The sequence below is a fragment of the Bufo gargarizans genome, chromosome 2 (genome assembly GCF_014858855.1).
Source record: "Bufo gargarizans isolate SCDJY-AF-19 chromosome 2, ASM1485885v1, whole genome shotgun sequence".
In the NCBI taxonomy this organism is placed as follows: Eukaryota; Metazoa; Chordata; class Amphibia; order Anura; family Bufonidae; genus Bufo; species Bufo gargarizans.
Window position 1 is genome coordinate 181538177 of NC_058081.1, and position 14520 is coordinate 181552696.

The 14520-nt window shown below is 44.3% G+C and overlaps 1 protein-coding gene across 2 annotated transcripts in view; it reads right to left on the reverse strand.

Moving 5' to 3' along the window:
• Positions 1 to 14520, reverse strand: part of FAN1 (FANCD2 and FANCI associated nuclease 1) — a 30356-nt gene that overhangs the window by 13147 nt on the left and 2689 nt on the right. For both annotated transcript variants that reach the window (XM_044279741.1, XM_044279740.1), the window contains exon 2: positions 13019 to 14254. In XM_044279741.1, the coding sequence (XP_044135676.1) occupies positions 13019 to 14210 (1192 nt within the window). In that variant the 5' untranslated portion in view covers positions 14211 to 14254. The remainder of the gene's footprint in view (positions 1 to 13018; positions 14255 to 14520) is intronic.

Here is a 14520-nt window from a genome sequence, read left to right on the forward strand (position 1 = left end):
AAAAAAAATGGTTTGGGTAAAAGTTATAGCGTTTACAAACTATGGTACAAAAATGTGAATTTCCGCTTTTTGAAGCAGCTCAGACTTTGAGCACCTGTCATGTTTCCTGAGGTTCTACAATGCCCAGACAGTAGAAAACCCCCACAAATGACCCCATTTCGGAAAGTAGACACCCTAAGGTATTCGCTGATGGGCATAGTGAGTTCATAGAACTTTTTATTTTTTGTCACAAGTTAGCGGAAAATTATGATTATTTTTTTTCCCTTACAAAGTGTCATATTCCACTAACTTGTGACAAAAAATAAAAAATTCTAGGAACTCGCCATGCCCCTCACAGAATACCCTGGGGTGTCTTCTTTCCAAAATGGGGTCACTTGTGGGGTAGTTATACTGGCCTGGCAATTTAGGGGCCCATATGTGTGAGAAGTAGTTTGCAATCAAAATGTGTAAAAAATGACCGGTGAAATCCGAAAGGTGCACTTTGGAATGTGGGTCCCTTTGCCCACCTAGGCTGCTAAAAAGTGTCACACATCTGGTATCGCCGTACTCAGGAGAAGTTGGGGAATGTGTTTTGGGGTGTCATTTTACATATACCCATGCTGGGTGAGGGAAAAGTTGTCTTTTGCCAAGATATTTCTAATTTTTTTATACAAAGTTGGCCTTTGACCAAGATATTTTTCTCACCCAGCATGGGTATATGTAAAATGACACCCCAAAACACATTCCCCAACTTGTCCTGAGTACGGCGATACCAGATGTGTGACACTTTTTTGCAGCCAAGGTGGGCAAAGGGGCACATATTCCAAAATGCACCTTTCGGATTTCGCAGGCCATTTTTTACACATTTTGATTGCAAGGTACTTCTCACACATTTGGGCCCCTAAATTGCCAGGGCAGTATAACTACCCCACAAGTGACCCCATTTTGGAAAGAAGACACCCCAAGGTATTCCGTGAGGGGCATGGCGAGTTCCTAGAATTTTTTTTTTTTGTCACAAGTTAGCAGAAAATGATGATTTTTTTTTTTTTTCCTTACAAAGTGTCATCAGCAAAAAGACAAACCTTACCATCGAGGCCTTTTGCAATATCACTTATGAAGATATTAAACAAAATTGGTCCCAGTACAGATCCCTGTGGAACCCCACTGGTAACATGACCTTGTTTTGAATGTTCTCCATTGACTACAACCCTCTGTTGTCTGTCACTCAGCCACTGCCTAATCCACTCAACAATATGGGAGTCCATGCTCAATGACTGCAGTTTATTGATAAGTCTTCTATGTGGGACAGTGTCAAAAGCCTTACTAAAATCTAGATATGCGATGTCTACTGCACCTCCACCGTCTATTATTTTAGTCACCCATTTTAGTCACCTCCAGGATCTGTGTAATCCGTACTTGGGAATATCCGATGTACGTCTGGTACCAGGTTTGGATCTCCGGTGACAGGATCTCGGATACAATATCTTGGTCAAATGCCAACTTTGTAATAACTAAATAACTAAATTAAAAACAAAAGGACGGAAGGTATGTAGAAGAGAATAAAGGGCTAGCCGACTGCCTTAATGAATACTTCAGTTCAGTTTTTACAAAAGAAAAAGAAGGAGAAGGACCTCCACTAGAAAGGATGACTAATAAATCGTTTGATGCATGTGTCTTTACAGAGGAAGATGTTCTAAGTCTGCTGTCTAAAGTGAAGACAAATAAGTCACAGGGGCCTGATGAGATACACCCAAAATTATTAAAAGAGCTTAGTGGTGAGCTGGCAAAACCGTTAACAGATTTATTTAACCAATCATTAGTAACAGGAGTCGTCCCGGAAGATTGGAAATTGGCAAATGTTGTGCCCATTCACAAGAAAGGTAGTAGGGAGGAATCGAGCAACTATAGACCAGTGAGTCTGACATCAATAGTGGGCAAATTAATGGAAACCCTATTAAAGGATAGGATTGTGGAACATCTAAAATCCCATGGATTGCAAGATGAAAAACAACATGGGTTTACTTCAGGGAGATCATGTCAAACAAATCTTATAGATTTTTTTGACTGGGTGACTAAAATAATAGACGGTGGAGGTGCAGTAGACATCGCATATCTAGATTTTAGTAAGGCTTTTGACACTGTCCCACATAGAAGACTTATCAATAAACTGCAGTCATTGAGCATGGACTCCCATATTGTTGAGTGGATTAGGCAGTGGCTGAGTGACAGACAACAGAGGGTTGTAGTCAATGGAGAACATTCAAAACAAGGTCATGTTACCAGTGGGGTTCCACAGGGATCTGTACTGGGACCAATTTTGTTTAATATCTTCATAAGTGATATTGCAAAAGGCCTCGATGGTAAGGTTTGTCTTTTTGCTGATGACACAAAGATATGTAACAGGGTTGATGTTCCTGGAGGGAAACGCCAAATGGAAAAGGATTTAGGAAAACTAGAAGAATGGTCAGAACTCTGGCAACTGAAATTTAATGTGGATAAGTGCAAGATAATGCACCTGGGGCGTAAAAACCCAAGGGCAGAATATAGAATATTTGACACATTCCTGACCTCAGTATCTGAGGAAAGGGATTTAGGAGTAATTATTTCAGAAGACTTAAAGGGATTCTGTCACCTCCCCTCAGCCAAAAAACGATTTAAAAGCAGCCATGCAGCACAGCTTACCTGGATTAAGCTGTGCTGTTTAATCTTGAAATCCGTCCAGCAGTTACTTTAAAAAACGACTTTGATCAATAAGGAAATGCGTCCTGAAGGTGCCCAGAGGGGCGTTTTTTTCTTCCTAGTGAGCCCAGTACCGCCCCTCTTTCAGTGCCCAGCCCGCCTTCCTTGTATTTTCTAACTGCCGCCCCCAGCCTGCCACAGCCTCTCCTGCCTCTCCTCCCCCTCCCTCCCGCCGAACGAAGTCTCGCACAGGCGCAGTAACCACTGAGGGCTGCGCCTGTGCGATCATCAGGAGACTGAGGGCGGCAGCTTCATCTTCGTCACTGGGCATGCGCCGAGCCCAGTGACGTCCGATGCTCGCTCTTCCCTCAGTCAGCAGGGAAGAGCAAGCATCGGACGTCACTGGGCTCGGCGCATGCCCAGTGACGAAGATGAAGCTGCCGCCCTCAGTCTCCTGATGATCGCACAGGCGCAGCCCTCAGTGGGTACTGCGCCTGTGCGAGACTTCGTTCGGCGTGAGGGAGGGGGAGGAGAGGCAGGAGAGGCTGTGGCAGGCTGGGGGCGGCAGTTAGAAAATACAAGGAAGGCGGGCTGGGCACTGTAAGAGGGGCGGTACTGGGCTCACTAGGAAGAAAAAAACGCCCCTCTGGGCACCTTCAGGACGCATTTCCTTATTGATCAAAGTCGTTTTTTAAAGTAACTGCTGGACGGATTTCAAGATTAAACAGCACAGCTTAATCCAGGTAAGCTGTGCTGCATGGCTGCTTTTAAATCGTTTTTTGGCTGAGGGGAGGTGACAGAATCCCTTTAAAGGTGGGAAGACAATGTAATAGAGCAGCACGAAATGCCAGCAGAATGCTTGGATGTATAGGGAGAGGTATAAGCAGTAGAAAGAGTGAAGTGCTTATGCCGCTGTACAGAACACTGGTGAGACCTCACTTGGAGTATTGTGCGCAGTACTGGAGACCATATCTCCAGAAGGATATAGATACTCTAGAGAGAGTTCAGAGAAGAGCTACTAAACTAGTACATGGATTGCAGGATAAAACTTACCAGGAAAGGTTAAAAGACCTTAATATGTATAGCTTGGAAGAAAGAAGAGACAGAGGGGATATGATAGAAACTTTTAAATACATAAAGGGAATCAACTCGGTAAAGGAGGAGAGCATATTTAAAAGAAGAAAAACTGCTACAAGAGGACACAGTTTTAAATTAGAGGGGCAAAGGTTTAAAAGTAATATCAGGAAGTATTACTTTACTGAGAGAGTAGTGGATGCATGGAATAGCCTTCCTGCAGAAGTGGCAGCTGCAAATACAGTGAAGGAGTTTAAGCATGCATGGGATAGGCATAAGGCTATCCTTCATATAAGATAGGGCCAGGGGCTATCCATAATATTCAGTATATTGGGCAGACTAGATGGGCCAAATGGTTCTTATCTGCCGACAATTCTATGTTTCTATGTTTCTATGTCATATTCCACTAACTTACGATAAAAAATTCTACGAACTCGCCATGCCCCTCACGGAATACCTTGGGGTGTCTTCTTTCCAAAATGGGGTCACTTGTGGCATAGTTATACTGCCCTGGCAATTTAGGGGCCCAAATGTGTGAGAAGTACTTTGCAATCAAAATGTGTAAAAAATGGCCTGCGAAATCCGAAAGGTGCCCTTTGGAATATGTGCCCCTTTGCCCACCTTGGCTGCAAAAAAGTGTCACACATCTGGTATCGCTGTACTCAGGAGAAGTTGGGGAATGTGTTTTGGGGTGTAATTTTACATATACCCATGCTGGGTGAGAGAAATATCTTGGCAAAAGACAACTTTTCCCATTTTATTATACAAAGTTGGCATTTAACCAAGATATTTCTCTCACCCAGCATGGGTATATGTAAAATGACACCCCAAAACACATTCCCCAACTTCTCCTGAGTACGGCGATACCACATGTGTGACACTTTTTTGCAGCCTAGATGCGCAAAGGTGCCCAAATTCCTTTTAGGAGGGCATTTTTAGACATTTGGATCCCAGACTTCTTCTCACACTTTAGGGCCCCTAAAAAGCCAGGGCAGTATAAATACCCCACATGTGACCCCATTTTGGAAAGAAGACACCCCAAGGTATTCAATGAGGGGTATGGCGAGTTCATAGAAATTTTTTTTTTGGGCACAAGTTAGCGGAAATTGATTTTTTTTTTGCTTTTTCTCACAAAGTCTCCCTTTCCGCTAACTTGGGACAAAAAATGTAATCTTTCATGGACTCAATATACCCCTCACGGAATACCTTGGGGTGTCTTCTTTCCGAAATGGGGTCACATGTGGGGTATTTATACTGCCCTGGCATTTTAGGGGCCCTAAAGCATGAGAAGAAGTCTGGAATATAAATGTCTAAAAAATGTTACGCATTTGGATTCCGTGAGGGGTATGGTGAGTTCATGTGAGATTTTATTTTTTAGTCAAATCTGTTTTTATTGTTTTCAGGAAACATAGCTTACACATAGTATATGCATATCGCTTACATCATGCATAAACAACACAGAGCAGATGACAGATTACAAATAGCCACATAATCATATTCTAGACATTTGGCTTCCAGGGAATGAACCCGACAATACAGGTAAGTGGTCCATTGAAATCTCGCACGACAAATCAGCTGTTCCTTAGGTGCATATTTAAGTACTTAGAAAAACACACATAAACAACAACAAATGTGGGTCCTGTCTACCCCGACCACCCCCGAATCCCCTCTTTTTTCAACACCCTAAGGTGTGTTCAAGACAGCTAGTTCACTCAGGGTTTTTTAGGTACATCTAAGTTATCTCCATCCCTCTTCCTCACATATTTCAACCATGGATCCCAAACCCGTAGATATCTTTCCCTAGTATGATATGTCCAACCCACTAATTCTTCCATTCTACATATATCTGCCATTTTGTCATGCCACATCTCTAAGGACGGTGGCTCTTCATCTCTCCATTTTACAGGCACCAATAATTTGGCTGCCGTTATCATGCATGTCGGTAAACACGCCTTGCCCGGCCTGAAGTCCTCCGTGGGTAGCCATAGTAAGACCAGTTTCGGTGAGAGCCTCAGGTTGATACAACAAACCTGATTAATCACTTTTTCGATACCCTCCCAAAATTTCTTCAGCTTCGGGCAAAACCACCAAATATGTGATAGCGTTCCTCTGCCTTTCCCACACCTCCAACACAGATCATCTTGTCTCAATCCTACTTGAAATAACCACTCAGGTGTTCTGTACCATCTAGTGAGTATTTTGAGTGAATTCTCCTGGATTAAAATGCACTTAGAGAAACCATGTGAGTGTGCCAGGAGATATCTCTTCTCCGAGTCCTCTAGCACACAACCCAGTTCTTTCTCCCAAGCTTCCACATAAGAAGGAGAGCTATCACACTTTTCCCCTCATCAGCTGTTTATAGATAAGTGAAATGCACTTCGGGGGAACTTTGGGAAGCAACGTGTACGTTTCTAGCCAGGTAGGTTCCTCCAGAGGCACAAACTTAGATTTTTTAAATTTGGCACAAGTGTTCTCAAAGTCCTGTCCCTGAAGGAAATCCCACTTTAAACTATTATTTTCACTAAGGGAGGCATAATATCCGTGCTGGGCAGTAGATTTCACTAAATCTCCTACTACTACTCCCGGCAACGATTTCCAAATGGGGCTGATCTCAACATGAGATGAGCTCAATATCTGAGGCAACATTCTAAGTGGTGTTAGAGGAGATAGCTTTCCCTTCCCCATATTAAGTGCTTTTGTCTTATTACAGGCTATAACAGTCCCCTGTGTGAGGACACTAAGTATTGCGTTTTTATCTGGCTTTTTAAAGGGGAACCACAGCATATAATCTGCTGAATAATCTAAGAGAGTGAGCTCCATGTCTATATGCATAGACAAGGGCCCAGGTCTCGCCAGTGCTACCCACCTCTCCAAGTGAATTGCCTGAATATACTGTTCTATCCCTGGGAGTGAGACACCACCTTGTTTCTTCCTTCTAGTTAGCAGTTCGAAGGGGAGTCTAGCCTTTTTGTTTGCCCAGATGTATCTTCCAATCGCCAATCTAAGCTTGGCGATATAATTGGCTGGTAAGTGCAGAGGCAGAGATCTAAGGGTATATAATAGTTGGGGAAGTACATATGCCGTAACTACATTCTTCCTACCTAACCAGGACAAATATGGCAAAGAGTTTTTGGATAAGAAGGCTTCAATCTTTTTCAGCAGAGGAGGGAAGTTTAATCTGAACAGTAGTCTCGGATCCTTAGATACATGGACACCTAAATATTTAATAGAAGTCGGAGGCCACTTAAAGGGAGTCATACTTTTAAGTCTGTCTTGTTGTGTGTTTGAGAGAGATACCCCTAGTGCTTCCGATTTATCTAGATTAATCTTAAAATTTGATAACGTCCCAAACTGTTGAAAGATATTCAGGACTTCAGGCATAGCATTCAGGGGGTCAGTAAGTATGAGAAGTAAATCATCAGCAAAAGCTGCCATTCTATGAGTAAATGTTCCTAACTGCAATCCCCGGACAGCCGAGCTTTGCCTAAATTTAAGGAGTAAAGTCTCCAGGGTAAGAATAAAAAGTGTAGGGGATAATGGGCAACCCTGACGCGTGCCATTGCATATCGAGAAGACGTCCGACAGAGTTCCATTTACCACAATTCGCGCCGATGGGGACGAGTAGAGCGAAAATATGGCATTGATGAACTGTTCCGGCAAATGGAAAGCTTCCAATGCATTACGCATATATAGCCAACTGACTCTGTCGAACGCCTTCTCTGCATCGGTTCCCAGCAGTACCAGTGGGGTCCCATTCCTCTTAGCACAACAGACACTGTGAACCACCCTACTTACATTATGCCTCCCCTCCCTTCCCGGCACAAACCCTACCTGTTCCTCCCCCACAAGCCCAGGCAACAACTTAGATAACCTCGCATTCAGCAATTTAGCCCACCACTTTAAATCCGTGTTGAGCAGGGATATTGGTCTGTAGCTGCCACAAGCTTCTTGATCTTTACCCTCCTTATGGATCACTGTTATATGTGCTGCCTGAGCCTGAGGGGGAAGAGTCCCTCCCTGAAGTAGAGAGTTACATAGGCCAACAAAGTGAGGAACAAGTATATCTCTGTACTTTTTGTAGTACGCAATGGGAAACCCATCTGGGCCCGGGCTTTTCCCTGTTGGTATGGTATCCAAGATTCGCTCCACCTCCTCTGCTGAAAAGGGTCTAAGCAAATCCAAGCCATCCGCCTCTGATACAGTCGGGATCTTAATGGATTTAAGGAATTCTTTAATCTGTGAGGCTACCTCAAGACCTGCTCCTCCATCTCCTAAGTTGTACAGGGATTCATAGAACTTACGAAACTCCTCGGCAATGGCGTGCGTAGTTGTAAATCTACTCCCATTCGAGGATTTAATCGCTTGTATAAAAGACTTATCTCTCTGGTGTTTTAGAAGAGCAGACATCAATTTAGTGCTTTTATTACCATGTAGGTAATGTTTAAAACGGAGGACTTGTAGGTTTTTGGCTGATCTAACATTAAGAAGATCTTTCACTTTCTTACGTAGGGAGGTAAGGGAAGCATACACTTCACCTGACTGTGATTTTTTATGAAGGCTTTCAAGTGTTGATATTTGCAGCAACAAAGAATTCAACTCTTTTAATCTCTGCCTCTTTACTCTAGCACCCAGACTAATAAGCTCCCCCCTTATTACTTCTTTGTGGGCCTCCCACAAAATGGGTCTTGATACCTGGTCTGAGTCATTGTTTGAAAAATAATCTTTTAGTTTTTGCGATATTAACTGTGCATTCTGTACATCATCTATCAGTGTGGTGTTCAATCGCCAGGTCCAGGATCTACGAGGGAGGTCAGCAAACTTCACCTTCACGCTAACAGGGGCATGATCAGAGATTACCGCGTTACCTATTTTGGCATCTGTAACAATTGGAAGCGCATGATTGGATAAGAATATATAGTCCAATCTCTGGTACGAATCATGTACTCTGGAGTGGAATGTATAATCTTTATCCTCTGGGTGCAACAACCTCCAAACATCTGATACTCCCAAATCCGACAGTGCAAGGTGAAGTCTGCGGAGCTTTTTAACCGACGAGATCCTGGATCTAGATGTGGTATCTTTCAAAGTGTCAAAAATCATATTTAAATCCCCTCCTATGATCAGCAATCCCTCGGCAAAGGGCTTCAAGGTCTCAAGCGTCTTCAAAATCCACCTAATCTGATTGGCATTGGGAGCGTACAGATTCGCCATAGTGACGGTTAGATTAAGAATTTTACCCTTAACCAAGAGGTACCTGCCCTCTGGATCTGCAATTTTTGCCAACACTTTGAATGGGATATTTTTCCCAATGCCAATCGAAACTCCTCTGGAGGCAGAAGAATGTGACGCATGAAACCATAGGGGAAAATGTCTGCTAACCATATTAGGGATATGCATATGTCTAAAATGAGTTTCTTGTATAAAGGCTATATCAGCCTGTTCCTTCTTTAAAGTGAGGTACAGCTGGCTCCTCTTTTGAGGAATGTTAGCACCATTGACATTGAGGGAATATACCTGAACATCAGCCATATTTAAGCATACAATCTCCTAAGCGACTTGCTATTCCGTAGGGGTCAGGTAAGACAGGGCACACATAAAAACAAAGGAAAATAACTATGAACAAAACAAGTGGGCTACAGGGCCCAATGGCGTCTCTAGACGCAAAATCGCACATTCTCCTGAAACAATCAAGGCCGGCGAGGGGAAGCATGTGTTAAGAGGCCATCTGGACTCGTCTCCCCACCCGGTCAAACATGTTATAAAGTAAAACCCTTAATTCCTGAATATGTGAAACTGCATATAAGAACAAGGGAAAAAATTATATGGGTTAGCACAAATCCCCAGCGGGGGTTAAAGAAGCATATCCACACGCAGATAGTCTGATATGGAAAGCTAAAAATGAGAGCAGTAGGACAGTAAACTACTCTTATGGAATCAAAGTCTCACTCCTCAGGTGATCCTTTTCTTTGGCGATCGGCTTTTACCCGCTGCTTGCCAGTGCAGATTCTGTGGAAGCTGAGGAAGATCTGGCGGGAACGACGTCGGCAGCCATGACGGGATCTCTAGAGGCTCCATCCGCAGGGCTTCCCATATCTTAGGCAAATCTTCCGGCGTGCGAACTGTGAGTTGACGACCTTCAATAGTGGTTGTGAGACCAAAAGGAAAAAGCCATTTCATCGGGAGCTTCCTCTCCCGCAGTGCGCTTGTGAGCGGGCGAAAGGCTCTTCTTTTCGCGAGCGTACTAGCCGCTAAGTCCTGGAACAACAGGATTTTATTTTCATCTAATAAGAGATCCCCCGCTTCTCTTGCAGCCTTGAGCAGAGCCGCAGTATCCAGATAATTCAATAAAGCGCAGACCACATCCCTCGGCGGATCCGTGGCCGGCGGCTTAGGCCTCAGGGCCCTATGCGCCCGTTCAATAACAATGGCGTCCGCCCTCTCTTTGCCTATGAGCATTTCAAACAGATGTCGCACCGTAGGCGTTAGCTCTTCAGCGGAGACTGACTCTGGTATGCCTCTCAGACGAATATTCTTTCGCCGGCCTCTATTCTCCTGGTCTTCTAGATACAGGAATGCATTATTCACCTGCTTACAGACCGAGGCGAGTTGACTGTGTAAACCAGCACTGTGCTGCGACATGAGGGATTGAGAGTCTTCCAGGGCTTCAACCCTGTGGCCCATATGCAGGACCTCAGTTTTAATGTCTGACAGCTCTTTCAGTACTGGCGTTAGAGCTTTGTCCAAAGACTGCGCTAGTGACTGCTGAAGGAAGGCTCTGGTGATCGGTAGTGCGTCTCTCTCACCTTGGAGCTCAGAGCCGGCTTCCGAGGAGTCTCCATCGGAGTCATCTTCCCGCGCCTCCACTGATGGCGTGTTTCGCGCCGTCTTCCCTCGCTCCGGCTGAGAAGAGGTCCTCTTGCTGAGGTATTTATTCATGTCGCTTTGCGAACTCTTCAATTTCGGGGTGCTGTCTACCTCCCCTCTTCTGTCTCTGCCGATTTTCCCCATAATCTCGTCGGGTAGCTTAGATATAGGCTAAAAGACCGGGTCTATGGTGAGGAGCTCAGACGCACACGTCCTCCACCATGCTCAGTCGGCTCCGCCCCCCGAGATTTTATTTTTTGACACAAGTTAGTGGAATATGAGACTTTGTAAGAAAAAAAAAAAAAAAGAAAAAAAAAGGAAAAAAATTCCGCTAACTTGGGCCAAAAAAATGTCTGAATGGAGCCTTACAGGGGGGGGTGATCAATGACAGGGGGGTGATCACCCATATAGACTCCCTGATCACCCCCCTGTAAGGCTCCATTCAGACGTCCGTATGATTTTTACGGATCCACGGATACATGAATCGGATCCGCAAAACACATACGGACGCCTGAATGGAGCCTTACAGGGGGGTGATCAATGACAGGGGGTGATCAGGGAGTGTATATAAGGTGATCACCCCCCTGTCATTGATCACCCCCTTGTAAGGCTCCATTCAGACGTCCGTATGTGTTTTGCAGATCCGATCCATGTATCCGTAAAAATCATACGGACGTCTGAATGGAGCCTTACAGGGGGGGTGATCAATGACAGGGGGGTGATCAGGGAGTGTATATGAGGTGATCACCCCCCTGTAAGGCTCCATTCAGACGTCCATATGTGTTTTGCGGATCCGATCCGTGGATCCGTAAAAATCATATGGACGTCTGAATGGAGCCTTACAGGGGGGTGATCAATGACAGGGAAGTGATCAGGAAGTCTATATGCGTGATCACCCCCTTGTCATTGATCATCCCCCTGTAAGGCTCCATTCAGACGTCCGTATGTGTTTTGCGGATCTGATCCATGTATCAGTGGATCTGTAAAAATCATACGGACGTCTGAATGGAGCCTTACAGGGGGGTGATCAATGACAGGGAAGTGATCAGGAAGTCTATATGCGTGATCACCCCCTTGTTATTGATCACCCCCCTGTAAGGCTCCATTCAGACGTCCGTATGTGTTTTGCGGATCCGATCCATGTATCAGTGGATCCGTAAAAATCATACGGACCTCTGAATGGAGCCTTACAGGGGGTGATCAATGACAGGGGGGTGATCAGGGAGTGTATATGAGGTGATCACCCCCCTGTAAGGCTCCATTCAGACGTCCGTATGTGTTTTGCGGATCCGATCCGTGGATCCGTAAAAATCATATGGACGTCTAAATGGAGCCTTACAGGGGGGTGATCAATGACAGGGGGGTGATCAGGGAGTCTGTATGGGGTGATCAGTGGTTCATAAAGGGTTAATAAGTGACAGGGGGGGTGTAGTGTAGTGTAGTGTAGTGGTGTTTGGTGGTACTTTACACAGCTACCTGTGTCCTCTGGTGGTCGATCCAAACAAAAGGGACCACCAGAGGACCAGATAGCGGGTATATTAGACGCCGTTATCAAAACAGCGTCTAATATACCGGTTAGGGGTTAAAAAAAATCACATCTCCAGCCTGCCAGCGAGCGATCGCTGCTGGCAGGCTGGAGATCCACTCGCTTACCTTCCGTACCTGTGAGCGTGCGCGCGTTCACAGGAAATCTCGGCTATCGCGAGATGACGCACGGATGCGTCCAGGAGGAATGAATCAACCACCTTCCGGACGCATCCGTGCGTTAGGCAGTCGGGAGGTGGTTAAAGAACATGTCCTATTCTTGTGTATTGATGACGAAAATATTCGTTTTAATTGATGGGAGTGAGAAAAACTGTATTTTGTGGACCAAAATATGTACACGATCGTGTTCATTAAGCCATAAAGGGGTTTTCCGACATGTTACAACTGATGACTTATCCTCAGTATATCTTAGTGTTATGCCATCAAAGTATGAGATGACCTCTCCTCCCGCTAGGTCATCAGTATCTGATCGGTGGGGGTCTGACACCCAGGACCCCCCCCGATCAGCTGTTTGAGAAGGCAGCAGCGCTTGTGTGAGTGATGTGGTCTTCTTTCTGCATTTCCTAGGCCAGTGACATTCAATAATATTTGATGGCTTGAACATCTAGACGTTCAATTTTTGGCAACTACTACCAAATAACTCTTTATTAACTCCATAATATCATTCACATTATTGTACCAGAAACTATGACGCTGTGATAGATCCAAACAACAACTGACAAACCCCACTGAACAGGCATTCAGGGTACAATAAACTGCCCCATATAGTTTCATTGGTTGACTCATGGACAAGGTCAGTCCTTTTTAGCCAGGAATTAGCAAATCCTATTCTTTCAGAACATAAACAAGAAACTATAAAACGTTATGAAAATTGTACCTGACAGCTGACAAAACGTCGTTAAAGCACGAGTATCCTCTTCACTGAACAAACTCATGTCTTCCTCATTCTCCATTACTGTTTGCAGCACCATTAGAAAGTTCCTCAAGTAGTAGGGATGTATACTAGGGTCAGAAACAGGCTCCTTTACACCACCATCACCTGCTTCAACATTACTCTCTGTCTCATTGAAAGGTTTAAGAAATTCCTCAAGTACACCAAGATCTTCCACAGGAAGAATGTCATTGTTGTCCTCCATAGATGAGACACCGGGATGATCACCACATCCCTGGTTCTTATCATTAAGATCCTCCTTGGTTTCCAAAGAATTGCTGCCTTTCCTCTTTTTAGACTTGTTTTTGAAATCATCCCCACGCTTACGTTTTAAAGGGTCAATTTTCTTATCTGTTACACAATCCAGCTGCTCGGAAGACACAACTTCAGCACTGGAAGATGGACATTCAACCCAACCTCCAGTTGTCTCATGGCATTTCTGCTTATTATTCATTTCATGAGTGTTCTTCATACTGTCAGGACTTGAGGATGCAGTCGCCTTTTCAGAACCGCGTGTATCTTCTTGAACTTGTAGGTCCGAGGTCTCATTTGTAGAGGTTTCATTGCAGTCATTAGAGTCTACACTACCATGTAACATGTCTCCATCTGCATTTTGCTTAGCTTTACGCAACCGATTCCTTCTGGAGAGTTTGGATGAAAGACTTCCCAGTGGCACAGTTGTCACTACCTCTACATCTTTAGGGGGTTTTCTCACAGAGACATGTGTACCAAAGTAGGGACTAGCTTGTTCATTATTTACTTGGACCGGGATAGCTGGATCTGTTTTAACTTTAGTTTTGGTTATTGAGGTCTTAGGATTTAATGGCAATTGAGGACTTGTACATGTAGAGATGGCCAGCTTTGGATTTATGTCACCCACTAGTATAACATCATCATTCTCCTCCTTTGCTTTGGGACACGTCTCATCAATATGATTGTTTAAGCCAAACCTTGGCACCATCTGCCCACAGAGGGGACAGGAAACTTTTGGTGGTGGTGCATTCTTAAAGAGTGCAGCAATCGATGGAGATGCTGGAGATTTTAAGGGCGATGAAGTGACTTTTAAAGCCAAGCCTTTTCTACTTTTGGATAAAGAGAGACGGGACTGTTTCTTTTCAGGAGTCTTGGTCTGTGACATGATGAAAACAGAAACTCTGGATGTTCAGCCATTTATATCTTCATCTAAATCAAGAAGAAAATAATAATAATAATGGGTACCTTCAATTAAAAATGTCTTCCCATAAATCAACAGTAAAAGTGAAGACTGGAATTTGTTTGTAACTTATATTAATATATCTCTTAATAAACAATTAAAGGTTTGTTTCAGCAAAAACATACATGGCTGATCATCAGGAGGTGCCATCAATGTCTGCTGTGTCTCCTGATGAAGAACCAAGAAAGTTCTGCTCCACTCTGTCTACCAGTGTCTCCGCTTTTTCTGAAGGTCA